Below are 18,097 nucleotides of genomic sequence, written 5' to 3' on the forward strand. Positions count from 1 at the left end.
GTATGCTTTAGCCCGCCCAGTCTTGATTCAAGTACAGAAGTTTAGTCGAGTCCATCTTCATTCGGTTGGTCGAAGAAGTCCTCGACGATGGCGTGGGTATCCCGCTTCGACGGTCGCTTCGGACAGTGTGCTTAGGACGGTGAGCAAGGCTTGCGAAGGCCCATTGTGACCGGCAGCAGTCTTCAGATAACCTCCAGCAGCAAGGGAAAATACGTCCGAGCAGTGCAGAATGCGATCGAAAAGAGGCGTCGACAAGCGAAAGTTGTAGGTCTTCTCAAGCCAGCCGCTACACGTGGAAGACTGCTAACACGAGCAACAGAAAAACAGTGGCAGTCAACACAGCCGCAGCCGCCACTAAGCCAAATAGAGGAGGCCCCGTACAACCCCGGTGGATCCAGTGGAAGCAAGCGATTGAATCACCAAGGTAAGTTGTCGAGTGTATCCGTGACAGCGCTCTTTGCTAACTTGTGATTGCAGAACTGATCGAAATGATGGTCGAGTTCCTCCACGCCTCCTCTCAACCCGAAAGGCGGGGAAGCCTGCGACGCGGCAGTCAAGGAAATTAGGAGGAGGATCAAGTCGCACAGCAAGAGGCGCAAAAATCAGTCTCTTGATCCAGTCCCTTCCTCCCTGCCATCCCTCGGCGGCCCCATCTCTCTTTTCGATGCTCCTTCGGGAGGTTCCACTGCTCCCTCGGGAGGTTCAGAACACGACCCGTCTCACTCTGGTGTGTTCCAGGCTCGTTCTCAGATTACGGATGTTTCTCTGATCCACAAGAAGTCGTTCGCGGAGGGGGGTCTAGTCCACAACCTTGCCAGCACTGCCGCCAATTCCTTCAAGAGCCAATTCTTCCGCCCAGCTTCAAGACTTCCCACGACGGAATGTTAAGAAGGAATCACCTTTTGCTCCGGCAACCGGTGGTAGATCCTCGATGAACGCTCCCGCCAGAAGCCAACTCCAAAGCTCGAGGAATGCGACTGAAATGCCCTCTGATGGGACCAGTCGGCCACTGGTCATGTCTCCCCTGCCTTCTCCCACAACTTATTCAGGCAGAGTTCCCATCAGTCGCACCAACCAAGACGAAGCGATTTGTACTGTTTTTGCTCCATGCCCCCTCGCGGGTGACGGAGGCGACATCGACTGCTCCGTTGGTCAGCCCTGCGAGACGGTATACCAGCTCGTCTGACGAAGCCGACGCTTTTCTCACTAGCTTTCCCCTTCAGCCCTCAAGCGATGTGGAGGTTAAGTTGCCCCTGACCGCCACAGAGAGCTCAGTCTCGAGTACTGGATCGGGCAAGAGAAAAGCAGAGGGTGAAGACGGCCCCGCCGCAAAAAGGTCCAGGATGAGATAGGGCTTTCTTCATTTTTCACAGATTGAAACTGGAAGCAAGGGCAGGGAAAGATGTACATATGAATGAACAAATAATTGGCTCCATTACCACAACAACTTCAATCTTCGCAGCTGATCTATGTAAGGTGCTTGCACCCATGGTGAGCTAGAATTGAGGTGAAAAATCGAGACACTGACGTTTGCCATTATGCATTCGATTCCGGACAGCAGCATCCGCTCTGGTATGCGAAGAGACCGCTGGCGAGCCGGTCGGCGGTGGGCGGTGGGCTGACAGATCAAATGAACCGCAGAGGCCAGAGTCGATGCTCTCTACGACTGGGCGGCAGCGAGGGGGATCAAGCTCATTCAGGCATCTCCTCACCAGCTTGCCGACCCAGAAGCAGAAGCGCGGAGGCGGACCCAATACGAGGAAAACAAGCTCAGAATCCGAGCTTACACAGCGAGACGTCAGTAAGCCCCGAGTATTCTCGGGAGGGTCCCGACGACTCTTCCACCTTTCCCGTCTTCGCCGCATCTTGCGTTGATGCTAAGCTGTGTTAGTAATGAGTAGTGATGGTGTTGCGGAGAGCCCGCGTGAAACACTGCGAGTGCATGCCGCAATGATTTCATCGGCCGCGAGTCTCCCGACAAGGAACTGTGCTGCAAAATGACCACATGAAAGCCCAAGTGGCCCTGGAGAGGCCGAGAGGCAAACAGTCCCCACAAAGGCTGATTTGCAACGAGTGTTTCGCGTCCCGAATGGGGCAATAACGAGTAGAGAGAGCCAGGTCCATGTGGACAGTACTTGGTGAGGGAGGAAGGCGGAGGTGGGTAGTCCGTAGGGGAAAGGATTGAATGTAGTCGGTGCATAGCTGCATTTGCGGTCAGTCTTGAACTCTTCGTGATCACCCAGACAGACTTCGATGCGTGAGATGGAGAGAAGAAGTCGCGGCTTCCCTCCTTCTTTCTCGCAGTGTTTATGGTGGCCTTGAGGAGTCGCCCAATGGGCACGATGCGGTCTCCGACTCGCCATTCAATGAACTCTGGCGGACGATCCACGGGCTCCGGTGTGCCATTGACGAACAGCGCGAAGAGCGCAAGGCCCGCGAGGAACGCATGGCGGCCGTCGAGAGACCAAACTAGCAGCTTCGACATGCTCTTCTTGAGGAGCGCGAGGCTCGCTAGGCTGAGACCGAGCACCATCTGTCTCGTTCGCTCTCTGAAATTGCTTCGTTTCTGTGTCGCCCACCGACCACTCTTTTCTCCACGCACAGCTAAACGATCCTACGCTCAGCGTGACTGCAGTGCTGGCGCCACGCGCGGAACCAAAGAGCAACAAGAGAGAGAGATACGTAGGAGCGTTCGATATTATTAGTGTAGATAGGTAGGTAGGTATTCTACTTTCTCCATCCTGCGCCTCCTCTTCCCCCTCCTGCCTCCTGCCTGCTACCTGTCTAGTTTGTGTCGAGTTCTCGAGTTCGAGTCGTACCAAACGTACGCGGTGCTGCGTACGCGCGTGAAAGCCGTGGGTCGTCGTAAGAAAAGAAGTAGGAAAGGGGGAAAAAGGTGGAGGTATCGATGCCAAGACAAAGAAAAGGAATGTGGCAGTGGTGGTCCCAGGGGTGGTATCGTCGTAGTCCTCCTGTCTCCTCCCCCTTTTTTAATCGCCAATTGCTCAAATCAAGCAAGCAAGCAAGCAGACATCGGCATTTAAGCATCAGCTCGAGCCCACGAGAGCGATCCTATTCGCTTGTGCGGGGTGCTCTTTAATCCACGGGGGCCCGCCCCGCTCCACTGACGCAAAACGGTGAGCTAGCAGAGGGCAAGTGTTGTACGGGATCCTCTGAGTCCCGCCTTTGCCCTCCTCTTGCGCCGCCGCGCCGTGATGATGCCTCTTCTGCAGTCCGTGTCGGTGAATATGATTACTAAAATGATTAAACCGATATTTTTTCCTAGAGCTTCTTTCTTTTTCATGGTTCAGACCATGCTATCGTCTGGCTTCATGGGCCAGTTTGGCCCGTAGTTCTCGTGGTATGCGGGAGCCGACTCGCGGACCGAAGTGACCTGCACGCGTTCCGAGATGTGGAATCCGTGAGTGTTGCTGTCGGCCGTCGTCTCGATGATGTGTTCTTCGGAGCCATGCTCAGACACGTTTTCCAGCCACGACTTGTCGCCGCTGGTGCCGCCGTGGCACGTCATGGTAGTGGTGGAAACGTCGGGCCGCAGCGCGTCCAGGTCGTGCACGTCGTCCGGATTTCGCAGGTAGCCGGGGCGCGATTGGTGGCTCTTGGAGCCCATCTGATTGGCAGAGCCCCAGTTGGGCGTAAAAGGGTTGCTACTGTGGGTGCGTGAATGCGTGGAGAGGCCGGTACGATGGAGGATGCGTTGTAGGAGAGGGCGCAGCGTCGCGATGCAGGCAGCCGTCATGCCGACACCGGGCTCAATCGATGACCAAATGGCGACGTCGGTGGTGTTGTCTAGAATCTGTTAGTAAGTGATGCGCTGATTGGCTGGTGCCAAACGTACAGAGAAAATTTCGCTCGCTCGTCATTGACCAAATGTAAGGAATCCGAACAAGCGTCGCCGTGCTGCCAATGGCTGCAAAGCTGAGAATGCCCACCACGACGACCTTTGTGCGATTGTTCATCTGGAGGTCCCATACGATGAAAGCGGGCAAAATGCCTGGAAACTATCAACATGTGTCACGAAAATCCTGCTCTGAAGTCACTCACCATAGACCCAGTCTGCGCAGGAAGAAAGTCCTGAAGCAGCATATGTAAAGGCTACCACGGTAGTCGGCGCTAAGCAGTGTTCATTGTTTGGCGCAATGGTCCAGAATGTCTGGACCGGGCTGCATTGCAGCAGGAACGCAAGAAAGTAGGCCATCGAAAAGACACCGACAGCCGCGTTGACAACGTAGATGATGAGGACGTGGATCCTCTTGACGGCTATGCGCAACAGGAAAATTCCGACGGCAATCTTCAAAAGCATGGAGCCCACTGCGTAGAAAAGTTCGCAAAAGAACCAATACTGCCGAGAATTAGATGTGCGGAATTAAAAGGGAAGGGCACATACTCGAAGGGCTTTCATCTTATTCTCTGGAGATAAATCATTGTCTAGACGTCCTGTCCCGTAATAGACACCACCCAGCTGGCAGACCAGGTATCCTGTGATGAAAAACAGGGAAGCCAGCATGGTCCAGTCATCGGAGCCGAATGAGTTGACAATTACCGCGCGTGTATACACGCGGAGGCCGACTGAGATCCAGCATAGGCAGAGGAAGACAACTCCAACAGCCAGGATCTGCTGGCTCCTGTCTTCCATGTCTGGGGAGACGGCGGGCCTTGGGAGAGTGTGAGAGGGATGGTAAGGGTCATTCAGCGGTGGTGCCAAGCATGCGGGTTGAAGGTGGCGAACAATGCGGAATGGCTCATGGAAACAAGATGGCGGGACATGGGATAGTATAGGTTCCTTATTCTCGGGCAAGAAGGCAGAGTATGGGCCGGGAGATCCAAGTTGTTTCCAAGGGAAATGATTGACAGAAGCGCAATAAAGGGCACTAGTTTTGCAGGCGGAGCGGCACAGCCGGGCAACGATATGGAACCGTGCGGGACAGCGTCCGCGGGCCACGAGCCCGCAACGCCCTAAGGAGCAGAGCAGCGGCTTGCCGTTTCCACGATGGCCCAAGCTACCGAGTGTTCAAAGCAGATCAGACAAGAGCGAGATAGGTCGCATAGCGAGCCAACCCAAAGCGGGCGAATGACCCGCAACAACGCACGTATCTCAACGCTGGTTGGCTGCGAATCCTAACGGACGGAGGCTGTGGCCCGCTGGCACCTGGACTTTGCCTTGCAAGTTGGGCAGGAGATTTCGAGATGGAGAATGTGTCAAGATTGCCGGCTGTTGCGGCTCCTGCTCTTGATGATGCAGTCATCGAGCAGTCCCTGATTTCGAAACGGTGTGCAAGCGAAGTCTCTCTGCATACATCAAGCTCCTGCATGCTGAAAAACTGGACCCTCGCTCACGTCTGTTACCGGAGACTTTTGGTAGACGAAGTGCATAGTCGAACGACAGCTATTTCGAGTTGTGAAAGGGACATGGATCAGCGCGTCCAAGCGCAAAAGCCCGAGTCTCGAATGACTCGGCTACGGGCTGGGGAGAATTTGAGCGCAGGATTTCCCGGACACGATCTCGAAGCTAGCACCACCTTTGCTTGGTATCGAGCTTCCGACTGGACGGTTCTCATGGAATTTGTGGAAAGCAAACGTGGAAGAGCAGAGTTGAAGAGAGCGGTGTGATAGTATGATGCAGCAGGATTGGATATGGGTGATCCTTCAGGCACCCCAGCCCAACCAGCGGCAGCAAAGATTACTTCTGGCCCTCTCTTCCTCATCCAGCGTGATCTTCCAGTCTTGTTCCCGCTTGGCTCTGCCGTTCCAAGACCCTGTGGCTGTCACTTGTCCTATCCCCTGGCTGGCGGAGTCGTCACCGCGGTTTAGGTTTGCTTTTTGCTGTGCCGCATGGGCTGTTTACATATAGCTTGGGAGCCTTCATGTGCACAACCGTCGATGCAGACTTTGGGCTTTCGGGTTTCTCCACAAGTTATACAAGATCGGAGGTCGCCAATAGTGCAGCAAATGTCGTCCGGGGCTCACAGGGGTTATCCTCGACGCGGTCGCGGGCTCTTCGCGGCTGAACGGCTTGCGAAAAGGGACGGCCCGAGGTTCCGTCGTCATCTTAGTAGGACGCCCGCGGATTCGCTGCTCGCCGTGGCTGCGTAGTTGGACATGTTGCGAGCTGGAGTCAAAATAGAGGAGGCTATGAGTGTGGTGCTTGGTATTCTAGAAAGTTTGACGCGGAGGCAGCGGGACAGGCCGAGGCTAGCCACGTGGCGCCAGGAACATGAATCGGATTCATCAATCTCGACATCTTCCCAAATCCGGACCCTTCTCCGTAACTCTCGCGGCATTCTCTCGTCCAGACTAGATACTGTTGATTTTGATTTGCAAGCAAGCGTTACTTCCTGCCCGAACCGAGCGAGGGGAGGTTGATTACGCGCAGCTGTTTGTGGCGTTGGAGGCTGCGGCACGTCTCTGCTCCCTTTCAAGCTCTGGATGCGCGTCATCTCGCTCCAACATTCCTGTATACCTCCTTCCTGAAAGAGCAGTCCCGTGCCATCTTGCTGGGCCGCTTCCAAAGTGCCGGACGTCCAATATCACCTCGATCATCCCACTTGTTCGGAAGGTTATCCATGTGCAGATAAGCATGTCATCCTGACTGGTACGGCCCGCCAGTTTGGAACAAGGTCCGAGGAGATGCTGCTTTGCTGGAATGCTGCGAAATGCCGCACTCTTTTCGATGGTTGCTGAGATCACCGGGTTCCCAACGATTGCAATTTGATACCAGGAGGACAAGCGGTTGCGAATGACATGCGGCTCACGTAGTTAGCACGTCTAGAGGCTCCTTTGCCCTGCCCTGAATTTCCATGGATTCTCTCTGATCGCCTGGAGACCTCTCGAAAATGCTCGAATGATTTTGCGCCATTCCTGGAAAATGAAGAAGCAAGGTTTTGTGAGGCGGCTATTCATCGCCTGGGCCTGAAAAGCTGACGAAGAGGCGACACTAAGGGTCCGACGCTTCAGGAGATCTGTGTCGATGGCAAAGACTTGAGGATTTGAAAGAATTTTCGCGTGAAGTAGAAATGGAAACAACAGGCACGCCAACACACGCGACGCGAGCTGCGTGACGCGCCGCGTCCTCAGAGTCATCGAGCTCGCGCCCCAAAACCATCTTTGCGACAAAAGTGCCCCCCGAGCAACCGCATTTCACGTCCTTCGCGAGAATGCTTCCACGATTTCTGCTGATGCACGGCTTCAGGACTTTCGAATTCTTCACCATTACGGGCTACATCCAAGGAGCTGTCATCCACAGCCACGATCGGACTTGACTTAGGAGCTGTCATTTCTCTAGTGCTGCCGTGCCAGCGAGAAACGCGGAGAAAAAGACGTGAAACACTTGCGACAAGAATGGATCCACAAACTTCAAAATGCTTTCGTAATTGACGTCTCCACTCGCCTGTCGCTCCCGATCGCTAAACCCAGCAAGTACCACTACATACCTCTCGCGCCCCCCAACTCGTCGACATCCAAGAGATAGAAATGCGATGACCAACGACAAATGCTCCACCGTAGGTCTTTCTCCTTGTCACGCTCAGGGGCGCCACGAGGGCATGGTATTGGATGGATGGCAAGCGAGCCAAGGCGTTGGCATCAATCAGTCCCGATCGGCTTGCCAGTACGATAAGTAGCCTGGGGGGGGGGGGGGGGGGGCACTTTTTGGCACGGCCAAACGGCAACTTCCTGGCAAAAAGTCCTGTTTCTCGAGAAGTGTGGATAGATTGCATCAGGCTGAGAGCACATAGCACACGCTTGCTTCAACGCTGGGTGCTGACATCAAATCAACGGGCCGTTTTTGCTCCTCCTGTTTCCATCGTGACTGCTCCCTCCGTGCTGTACAGTACATACAGCCAACTTCTCGACATCCTCTCTGTCCTCCATCTCCAGCCATTAGTATACCCGAATTCCTCGCCCTCTGCTCAAGCTCAACACATCCCCCATACCTACCTACCTACCTACCTACCTACAGGGCAGCCCGTAGCGCCCAGACAGCCGAGCCGTCGAGCGGAAGATTCGCCGAAAGCGTGCGGATCATCAGACCCGACGGGAACCAAGGCCGAAATTCGGCTCCGACCACACGTGGAAGACGGGGAAGAGGGAGGGAGGCTTCACTTTGCGGGCTGGTCTGCGGGCCCGGTAGGAAGGTAAGGTAGGTAATGTATATTCGCCATCATCATCATCATCATCATCATCGTCGTCGTCGTCGTGAGCATACGCCCTTTCCCCTTGAGCCACGGAAGTCAGGTCCTGCCGCCGGCCGGGCCGGCGGTTCGTGCCTTGGTTGAATATCTCGCCAAGCACCATTGCCAACAAGTGCCGGCCGGATATGTGGCTTGTGATATCCGCGAAGGGGTTGGCAGGTTTTGACAGTGCCGAATGCGCGAGGCGAGGCACAACATGAACGGGACTTTGTTAGTTGGTTGGTAAGATGCCTGGATGTGTCAAAGGGGGTCGGTCTGGTCTGTCTGAAAGATGGATGGAAGCCCGCAGCAACAAACTTTCCCCCAAGTTCACTTTTACCCCTGAGTATCCCGCGTCCGCTGCAAGAAGCGCTCCACCGAAACGAATCTCGAAGGATTCGACCAGTAGAGAGAAGACGCTGATCCAAGATCATCATCACCCTTCTGTCGTCGTCGAATCCGATTAGCAAGGCGGTAGGTAGTTCGCGTCATTTCAATTGCGTTGGTCCCATGGCTACCTACTCTACGCATGGCGGGCGCCGAGGCTTCCGCTATTCTCGATCGATATACTTAGATTGAGCAACGCCGCGGAACCGCTCCCGCTTTTCCGGTATTGCGGATCATGAGCGATCAGTTGTTGGTCAAAGAGGCTAGGCAACAGTGGATGTCTTTAGAAATGATACGCCCTGAGTCGAGCTGCGTAGAGAACGACTGCTCCATAGGCGCGACCACAGCATTGAAAGAATCCCCCCTGTTCACAACTGTGGCAACAGATGAACCCTCCCTAGCCTCGCCTCACGTTTTAAAGCCATACTTCTGAGAAACAGCGGCAGTACCGGGAAGTCTGATTTATCTTGACACATAACGTGAGGCCAGAGACCTGTTCATCACGCATGCGAAATCTCTTTCAGCTACTTGGCACGGCAGGTCTTTTGCTTCAACAAGTGTGTTATACCTCTATTCTGCTGAAGCATACTCTCTGTCTGATGAATGAGCTGTCTCGTCCAGGTTCGGAGGAGCAGCTGCGCCAGCGTGAGGGTGTGGACGATGACCGGCGCTGGGTGGGTGGATGAGGAAGGCGCGCTGCAGGTGCACCTAGGGAGGCTCCCTCCGTACGTCTGCTCAGCATGGTAGGTAGTGGGGAGACTCCATGTGTGGTGTAAATGATGCCACCGCCGTTTGGCTAGGGAGCCTTCGTACGTCTGGTGGTTATGATAATAAGGAGGCTTCTTGTGCGGTGCAGTTGATGCCACGGCCGTTCACCTGGGGAGGCTCCGTATGTCTAGTGGGCATGGTAGTAGGGAGGCTCCATGTACTTATCATGCAATTCCACAGCCGTTTACGCGTGGTGTTGCATTATCCTGACGAAAGAACAGTCTATGTAAAGTATCCGAGTCGTGAATTTGTGGTATCAAGTCTTTCAATCCGACCAAAACGCCGTAAACTCCATTCCCAATTACACGATCCCAAAACACCATCAACCGCAAAAGACCAGCCAGTCTCGCCGACAAAAGCTCTCCGCGCCGCATCATTACCTACCTAGGCGAGACCTCGCTCGTCGTGTTGCCGCCCCAGAACCACGCCCAATCCTGATCCAAGTCCATGGCACCAGCGCTCAGGCCCATGTTGACGTTCGAATTCATCCATGGCGCGCCGCCGACCAAGTTGTTCAGGCCGTCCTCGCTTGTGGCCCAGCTCGCTGATGCACCAGCACCATGGCCGCCAAAACCTGCTCCCATGCCGGTGGAAATGTTGGCGTTGGCGTTGGCGGTGGTCGTGTTGTGATTATGAGCGCCGTGTAGTGTGGTCATTCCCGGTGCGCCGGGGAAAAACCACTGCCCTGTACTTGGGACGAACGGGTCATACGCGACCATGGGGTTCGGGGGCGTGCTTATGGTCGAGTTGCTGGGGGTTTGGCCGGCGACATTGTTTGGAATGGCGGGAGCCGCACCTGGATAGGCGGGAGTAATGTCAAAGGCGTCGGGGCCTCCAGTTGCAGTGGCCGGTGGCGGCATGTCGTTTAGTTGTTGTTGAAAAGGACTTTCGTTTTCGTTCGTAACGACCCGGGTATCCTTGCCTTTGGCGACGTGATGAAACTGCTTGCCTCGCTGCACCGAAATGGTGCCAAAGTATGGAATGGCGACGCGCTCGTAGTAGTTGATGTCTTCGCCGCTCATAGTCAAGTTGCGCACCTTGCTGAGCTGCTGCAGGACGCGAAGGGATTGCGCAGCGACTTTGCCGCCTCTCTCGGTCGACGCGCGTTGGAAAATGTCCATGGTGATTTCGATTATTCGCCAGTCGCTCTCGTCTTGAACAGCTTGTGCGTGCGCGTCGCCCGTCTTGGACTCCAGCCGGCGGTAGCCCAATAGACCGAGAAAAAGTAGCACGGCGGCTGTAAAGCCAACAAAGTCGATGACTTTGCACTCGTAAAGGGGTTGCCCGTTGCTTGTCCGGAGGGCCTTGTAAAACTCCAAAAGTTTGCGCGAGGCGCCAAAGCAAGCGGTTCTGCTGTATTCGAACTTGGAGCAGCCGGTAGGGCTGGAGCTGGACGAAGCAAGCTTGAGCATAAAGGGAAGATGGAGATACATGCGGAGCTGATGGGAGCAGATTTGTACCAGTAAACGCTCGCGCATGGTGACCATTCTCTTGCAATCGGGGCTGCTACCAGACAGCGGAACCTCCTCGTCGCAGTACTCAGGCAGATTTGACGTAATGGCATCAAGCTCATCGTCTAGCTCAAGAGCCGACGCAAAGGAAAGATCTCCTACACCCTGGGTTCGATCAATGACCTTGCCAGCAAGGACGGCCAGCTTTCCAGTGGATTCTTTCAAGTCTTCCCCCTCGGAATCCGATGGCACGATCGAGAGGTCGCAATGAGCATCCGAAATGCCGTACGGGAGGCCCAGGAGCAGGCTCAAGAAGCGATCAGACGTGTACAAGGCCCACCAAATGGTGTTCCACTCTTGGGACGTGGTGTGGCTACGATGCAAGCCCTGCGAGCTCATCAGTCACGTCCTCGCTAGTAAGCACGGCACATACCAGTATTTGCGCGTACGCGAGACCTTTGCGAATCGCAATCCAACCTCGACGTGGTTGTCCGATTTCAGAGTAGCATTTGGACATGAGGATCGTGCACTCTAGGCCTTGGAGCGTTGCGCCGTTTTCGTCGTCAGAGACAATCAGAGCGTCGATGAGAGCAAGCGAGGCGTTGAGGTCGTCAGAGTCCAAAGCGATGCCGACACTCAGCAGTAGGACCGCAGCTTCAGGTGGAGATCCGTCTGTTATCACACGACGAGCGAAATTCTGCAAACTGTCGCCGCGGGCAATGCCCGGGATCTTGTAACGCCATAGACGCCACCAATCGTCGTTAGTAGTAAGGGCGATTTCGAGCTTCTCTCCAGTTGGAAGACCTGAAAGTAACGTCTCGCGAGTCTTTCTAGCTTTGGACTTGCGGCCTTCGCTCATGGTGTCGTCATTACTGGGTGGCGCACCGATGCCGGTGAACTCAATATCATATACCTGCGTGTTTTTTGGCTCAGCAGGTTGACAGGAATTACAGTCGTGTTGTGCCTCCATTGCACATGTAATAGTGCCCCTGTCCTCGGCTCGACGCAACTACGTTCAGGGTCAGCATGTGTCGAAAAAACGGACGAAAAGAGCGCACCACGTCATTGTTGAACATGGACAGGAAGGGAGCAGGATGTTTCTGCGATCCTTGGACGTGAGATGGACCATCGGAAGATGGCGGAGTGATGGTGATGTCCTTTCCAAGAACTCGCAGTGCTTCGGCGGCGTGTTTGGGGCCCTTGTTTTCAAGCAATGCCTCGACCAGAGCTTCAAGCTTTGCAACCCTCTCCCGAAGGTTTTTGCGGTTGTCGACAACGGCATCGCTTTCCGCATGCTCTTGGTCTACACACTTGGAGCCACGGGCAAAGCATTCCGTGCACTGACCTGGATGGTCATCGGAGTAGATGCAACGAATCTTTCGTCGACGGCCTAGCCACGATTAGTGCTGGTCGCAAGGGGATGCCTAAAGAGGGAAACGCAACACAAAAAAGGGGACAAGTTCGTCCATATTCGCCCGTAAGTTGAGAAGAAGGGCAGAACAGTCACGGCGACCTACATTCAAAACAACTGTGGGTTCCCTTGCGCATCCTCTTTCGGATGCCACCTTCGCGAACACGGCCACTGTCGGGCGTCGCAGAGCGGGCCATTTCGAGAGCTTCAATCCGCCACCGAAATCAAGACAAACAATTGTAGAGAATACAAGTGGAAATGGACTGCTGCTGAGAAATGGCGGACGAAGAGGAAAGTAAGTGGTGAGGGCGAGGGGCTCAGGTGGTAACACAGTGAGACGGCTGGGTCCGATGGATTTCGTCCGTGGCGTTGGTTTACTAATTCCGGGGCGGCGTCGTCCTTGACAAGCCGCCGTTGCGTCTTTGTCATTAAGAGACGCGATGCCTGTTCCAGAAATTGACTGCTGGTCGATGAACGGGCGTTCTCTGTGCAAAATGCCTGCCTTCGAACATGATTGCTCGACTTTTCGACGACTCCACCGGTTCGGTCCCTTGTCTGGTCTTTGAGAGGACGCCTCGACGATCCAGCCACCAACACCGCCCGACCCACGAGAGTTCAACTTGATGACGATCGAAAGAAGACATCTGGTCAATGGAAGATGAGCAGGAATATCAGCTTCATGACAACAGCGCGAGGCAACCACCTAAACCATGACTCGGTGGTCAGACGCTGGAGGCAGCAATCGTCAACCGAGGACTTGGTGGACGCAAGGGAGTTAGGTTGGCACCAGCTGCAGCCACTCGATGCATCAGACTCCATATGAAAGTTGACAAGAAGAGACGGAACATGAGGTGTCTCGACCCTCTCGGGTTCGGGTCACTATCGATAAAAGCCGAACTTGACGGGACTCAGCCCAGCCCAGCCCAGCCCAGCAGGTCCCCCAGCTGCTTAGGAACTCTGACGTCAAGCCGCTGACTTCAAGTTCCCTCATGTTCCGTCCGTCTGCAGCACACCTCAGCAGACCACTGCCGGTGCCAGCTCACTACCTTACCTTCCTGTACCAAACAAACATCACCTCCTACGCGCAAATGATGCAACCTTCGTCTTGATTGTGTTGCACGGCTTGCATTTCGGTCCATCTCATCGTCAATCGTCATGTCGCACGCCCAGGTCCTCAACACCCCGCCTACAACTCCCTCCAAGCGCAAGAACAAGAAGACGCCCGATCCATTCCTGGACCTAGCCAGCGCACCCGTTCCATCACCTTTGCCATCGCCAGACGAGACTCGAGACGATTCGGATCATTCTGAGTCGACCCTCAAGAAAGTCTGCACCCTGGTGCTTCGGCCTGTGCACTGCTAACCAAGCTCCAGGTCATCCTGACCCCAGTCCTCTTTACCTCATTCCTCATTTCTCTCTTCTTCGTCCAGCGCCGCGACCGCGCCTACCGCGTAGCCGAACATCCGTCTCTTGTGTCGTCTTGGAGGTCCAAATTTTCGCCTTGGCAGTGGTTGGACCCCGAACCTTATCAGGACCCGACCGACTCGACATGGCAGAAAGCACATGCCGGCACTTCGGGCGGAGGTGACGGAAGCATCCCTGGCGTAGATGGCCAGATTGAAATGACCCGGCGCAATGGCAAAGCCCAATGGTTCACGAGGAAGAAGCACCGTAAAATGGCAAAGCTCCACTTTACCGATGCATTCGACATGCAAGGCAGAACAATTGTTGCAATAATCTTGACTTGGTCATTGGCGCTCTGGGGTCTCTTTTGGTCGGCAAAGAAACTGGCAACAATGGTGTGGTAGACGGGATACTGGCAGTCGGATCTAGCCGGTCGTCTTGGACGGAGAAACTTTGCCGAGCGTGGGGTTCCTATATCCTATGGGGTTCATACAAACCTACACTCAGATACAACTGCTTACAAGTACCTAGTCACGGCTCAGGAGATCATTACGTTACCATTTGAGGGGCAAAGTCACCCCGTCGCCAGCCACGGCCTTTCGTTCGAGCAAGCCTGCGCAAAGCACGTCGACCAAGACTTCAGGGCGTCAAGGGTCTACATACTAGCTTCGGGAACCCTTGCACGGACAACATATGTCACTCGAAAACTCCAAGAGGCGCTGGGTGATAAAGTCGTCGGTGTTCAGGACGGAATGACGCCACACACTCTGTGGTCTGAATACATCGAGGTTACCAAGGTGACGAAAGAAGCCAATGCCGATTTGCTCATCACTCTTGGTGGAGAAAGTCTTATCGACGCTGCCAAAATCGTCTCACTGGTACGCCCTATCACATTGGGACTCTGCGACACTCTTTGTAACTCATCCTTTACTTGTAGGCTCTTGCCAACAACGCAACCGATTTTCCCTCCATTCTCAACCTGACCAACAACCACGACCCCTCCGTCCTACGGCCCGACCTTGCCAGCCCCACTGTCCCTATCATTTCCATCCCTACTTAGTTATCTGGCGGCGAGTACTCTGATCACGCCGGTGGTACCAATGATGAGACTCATCACAAGTACGGCTTTGGCCATGCTGGCGCCCCTCTCGGTCCTCGCCCCGCGATTCTCGACCCCAAACTCGTCAACACGATGCCTCAACGCTTCTGGCTTTCGTCCGGCGTTCGTGCCATTGATCACTGCGTCGAAACCATCTGCTCGCCCTTTTGCGCTCCAAAGCTGACCCAACCGATCCAAAGGCACGCCTGCAGTGTCAACTCGGCGTCGTAGACGCAATGGCTGGATGCAAAGTGGGGGCGCCGCTCTGTGCCAGGCACGGCATTGGTCATCAGCTTGGTCCTTTGGGCGTTGAGCACGGTGAAACAAGCTGCATTCTCCTGCCTGCCGTGTGTGCTTTCAATCTCTCCCATGCGGCCGAGGGTGTCCCTGGCACAGGGCCAGACCAGTAAAGCGTTGAGCCTCTGGTCGACATTCCCGCCAAACAGCACATTGTTCTCGATGTGCTGTGGGGATTGGACGTCACTGCTCGACTTTTTGATCAGCATGGGCTTCGTCAGGGCAAGACACCATTGGCAAACTGTCTCGACGTGATATTTAGGGGACTGGGGATGCCCCGAAGATTGGCAGATTTCGGCGTAGGAGGGGAGAAGCAGCTCGACAAGATGGCAGAAAGTTCGTTGAAAGATAGGTGGCGTGTGACTAATGCAATGCCATCGAAGTCGAAGGAGAGAGTGAGGGAGATCTTGGGCTTGTGTCCCCCCAAGTTGGTGTGATGTCTTGAGGCGAGGGTTCCAAAATTGATCACAAAATGTCTATTTCATTCTTCCAAAACCCAGCCACACATCATTCAGACCGTGGCCAACATTTGGCTATGATCTGCCAAAAGGAAAAATTGCAAAACGTACAACAGCCGGGATTCGCTGCTGGTCACCCACGCAACTACTAATCGGCCGCAAGGTAGCTTATCTATGGAAGAGCGGACGGGGTTCCGAGTTTTCTACCTGCTATGGTCGTACGTGAAAGAAGTGCCGAAATATGTGATTATATTTTGCCCTCCAAGCATGGCGGAGCGAAATCTTGGAGACACAGGTCATGGATTAGATTAGACAAGACAAAGCTGGGTTGGCGGGGCATTTTGAGTCACTTCAGTCAACGTCCTCCACCCCACTACAACCACACACAATGGCGACGACCGAACCGATTCTGCCCCAAGAGGGCAAGCGAAATATCCTCATCACAAGCGCACTTCCTTATGTCAACAACATCCCTCACCTGGGCAACATCATTGGCTCTGTGTTGTCCGCCGACGTCTTTGCGCGCTTCTGCAAAGCACGCGGCCACCCGACTCTTTACGTGTGCGGCTCCGACGAGTACGGCACGGCGACCGAGACCAAGGCGATTGACGAGGGCCTCACTCCTCAGGAACTGTGCGACAAGTACCACAAGATCCACGCCGAGGTGTACGAGTGGTTCAACATTGGGTTTGACAAATTTGGCCGCACGCCGACAAAGGAGCAGACCGACATCGCACAAGACATTTTCCTTAGACTCTACAAGAACGGATACCTGGAGGAGAAGACTACGGTTCAGCCGTTTTGCGAGAAGCATGGATCGTTCCTTGCAGACCGCTACGTCGAGGGCGAGTGCAGCATCTGCCACGACCTTGGCGCGCGCGGCGACCAATGCGACAAGTGTGGCAATCTGTTGGATCCGCTGGAGCCCGAGCCGGAAGCAAAGGCGCCTACCAACGCGGACGAGCCTGAGCCTCCCGGTGAGGTCAAAGCTACCGGCTTCCTGATCAACCCTCGGTGTAAGCTCGATGGCGCGGCGCCAGTCAAGCGCGAGACCAAACACATTTACATTCGCCTGGATGAATTGAAGGACAAGATTGTGGACTGGTTTGGAAAAGCCAGCACCGAAGGCAAGTGGTCGGCCAATTGTATCCAGATCACGCAGTCGTGGATCGACAAGGGCCTGAAGCCTCGAGGCATCACGCGCGATCTCAAATGGGGAACGGCAGTGCCTCTTCCCGGATTCGAAGACAAGGTCATGTATGTGTGGTTTGACGCGTGCATTGGCTACGTCTCCATCACGGCAACATACACGGATCAGTGGGAGAAGTGGTGGAAGAATCCCGACAACGTCAAGCTGTACCAGTTCATGGGCAAGGACAATGTTCAATTCCACACCATCATCTTTCCCGGCTCGCAGCTCGGTACCGGAGACAACTGGACCAAGGTGCACCACCTGTCCACGACCGAGTACCTGAACTACGAGGACACCAAGTTTTCCAAGTCCAAGGGCATCGGCGTATTTGGAAACAACGCCAAAGACACGGGCATTCCTTCTGATGTTTGGAGATACTACCTCTTGTCCAGGCGGCCGGAGAGTGGCGATGCCGAGTTCAAGTGGAACGAGTTCATCGACGCCAACAACAACGACTTGTTGAAGAACCTGGGCAACTTTGTCAACCGTGTCATCAAGTTTGTCGCGGCCAAATACGACTCCGGTAAGTCTCGAACGTGGATGATGGGAACAAATCTAATGCAGCGTAGTTGTCCCCGACTGGACCAAGTACTCGGACGAATACCTCGAAAGCTACAGCAAGGAGCTCAACACGCTTCTGGAGGCGTACAACAGTTGGTTGGAGAATGTCAAGCTGAGAGCCGGTCTCGTGAGCGCGTTGCACATATCTGCCCTCGGCAACAAGCTTTTGCAGGACAACAAGCTTGACAACAGACTTTTCACAGAGGAGCCGGAGCGCTGCGCCGCGGTCGTTGGTCTGGCCCTGAACCACATTTACCTCCTCGGCAGCGTCATCGAGCCTTACATGCCTGCAACTGCACGAGGTGGCATCAACGACAAGGGCGAGCCGATTCTGGGCATCTTCCAGCAGCTTGGAGTTGACCCGGTCCCTCACATTCCCGACGAGTGGCAGGCTGGCATCATCAAGCCTGGCCACAAGATTGGCAAGGCATCGTACCTGTTTAGCCAGATCAAGCCGGAGAAGGAGCAAGAGTGGAGAGAGCAGTTTGGTGGCGAGGAGGTCAAGAGGCAGAAGCAGATCGAGGCCGAGAAGAAGGCAGCAAAGAAGGCGGCCAAGGAGAAGGACAAGGCGAAGAAGGCGGCCAAAAAGGCTGCTGCCAAGGCCGCTTCAGGTGTCGAGGGCGCAGAGAAGAAGCAAGAGGCTGACCGTGCGATTGAAAAGGTGACGGAAGCCATGTCCAAGGCGGAGGTGCACACTTCGTAGCGGAGCATTTGAGGAGTTGTGCGAGAGATGATTTTAACGCAAGCGCAAGGGAGCGGAGTTTTGAGGTAGAAAAGGAATTCAACGCGAGAGCAGAGGATGTCGTCGAATTCAATGCAAAAGTAGAGAGATGATGTTGGTTGAATAGAGATACCCTTGTACCTGTGGTTGCATCGTGCCAAG

At 54.7% G+C, this 18,097-nt stretch overlaps 6 protein-coding genes across 6 annotated transcripts; 4 read left to right on the forward strand and 2 right to left on the reverse strand.

Annotated features, from left to right (window-relative positions):
• The first annotated feature begins 870 nt into the window (after positions 1–870).
• IWZ02DRAFT_112995 (uncharacterized protein) lies at positions 871–1,394 on the forward strand. Its single transcript, XM_066761385.1, has one exon. The coding sequence runs from the start codon at positions 972–974 to the stop codon at positions 1,350–1,352; it is 381 nt and encodes a 126-aa protein (XP_066618298.1). The 5' UTR covers positions 871–971; the 3' UTR covers positions 1,353–1,394.
• Positions 1,395–2,414: 1,020 nt separating this feature from the next.
• Positions 2,415–2,744, forward strand: IWZ02DRAFT_113008 (uncharacterized protein). Its single transcript, XM_066761387.1, has one exon. It carries the CDS (start codon positions 2,484–2,486, stop codon positions 2,703–2,705), a length of 222 nt encoding a protein of 73 aa, XP_066618299.1. The 5' UTR covers positions 2,415–2,483; the 3' UTR covers positions 2,706–2,744.
• Positions 2,745–3,177: 433 nt separating this feature from the next.
• Positions 3,178–4,929, reverse strand: IWZ02DRAFT_113006 (uncharacterized protein). Its single transcript, XM_066761386.1, has 4 exons — positions 4,406–4,929; positions 4,063–4,360; positions 3,857–4,012; positions 3,178–3,807 (listed from the first exon to the last, which is right to left on the reverse strand). The coding sequence occupies exons 1-4, from the start codon at positions 4,652–4,654 to the stop codon at positions 3,308–3,310; spliced, it is 1,203 nt and encodes a 400-aa protein (XP_066618300.1). The 5' UTR covers positions 4,655–4,929; the 3' UTR covers positions 3,178–3,307.
• Positions 4,930–9,721: 4,792 nt separating this feature from the next.
• On the reverse strand, positions 9,722–12,340 carry IWZ02DRAFT_472243 (uncharacterized protein; the record flags this gene model as incomplete). Its single annotated transcript, XM_066768936.1, has 6 exons — positions 9,722–10,031; positions 10,053–11,179; positions 11,226–11,641; positions 11,744–11,801; positions 11,851–12,182; positions 12,310–12,340. 6 exons carry the CDS (start codon positions 12,338–12,340, stop codon positions 9,722–9,724), a joined length of 2,274 nt encoding a protein of 757 aa, XP_066618301.1.
• Positions 12,341–13,879: 1,539 nt separating this feature from the next.
• IWZ02DRAFT_472244 (uncharacterized protein) lies at positions 13,880–15,440 on the forward strand (the record flags this gene model as incomplete). The annotated part of the gene is made up of 6 exons (XM_066768937.1): positions 13,880–14,002; positions 14,150–14,485; positions 14,545–14,640; positions 14,668–14,850; positions 14,907–15,089; positions 15,153–15,440. The coding sequence occupies 6 exons, from the start codon at positions 13,880–13,882 to the stop codon at positions 15,438–15,440; spliced, it is 1,209 nt and encodes a 402-aa protein (XP_066618302.1).
• Positions 15,441–15,694: 254 nt separating this feature from the next.
• On the forward strand, positions 15,695–18,081 carry IWZ02DRAFT_427521 (methionyl-tRNA synthetase). Its single transcript, XM_066765918.1, has 2 exons — positions 15,695–17,176; positions 17,223–18,081. The coding sequence occupies exons 1-2, from the start codon at positions 15,850–15,852 to the stop codon at positions 17,915–17,917; spliced, it is 2,022 nt and encodes a 673-aa protein (XP_066618303.1). The 5' UTR covers positions 15,695–15,849; the 3' UTR covers positions 17,918–18,081.
• Positions 18,082–18,097: the final 16 nt, after the last annotated feature.

This window comes from Phyllosticta citriasiana (assembly GCF_038021145.1).
Source record: "Phyllosticta citriasiana strain CBS 120426 chromosome Unknown IWZ02scaffold_18, whole genome shotgun sequence".
Classification (NCBI taxonomy): Eukaryota; Fungi; Ascomycota; class Dothideomycetes; order Botryosphaeriales; family Phyllostictaceae; genus Phyllosticta; species Phyllosticta citriasiana.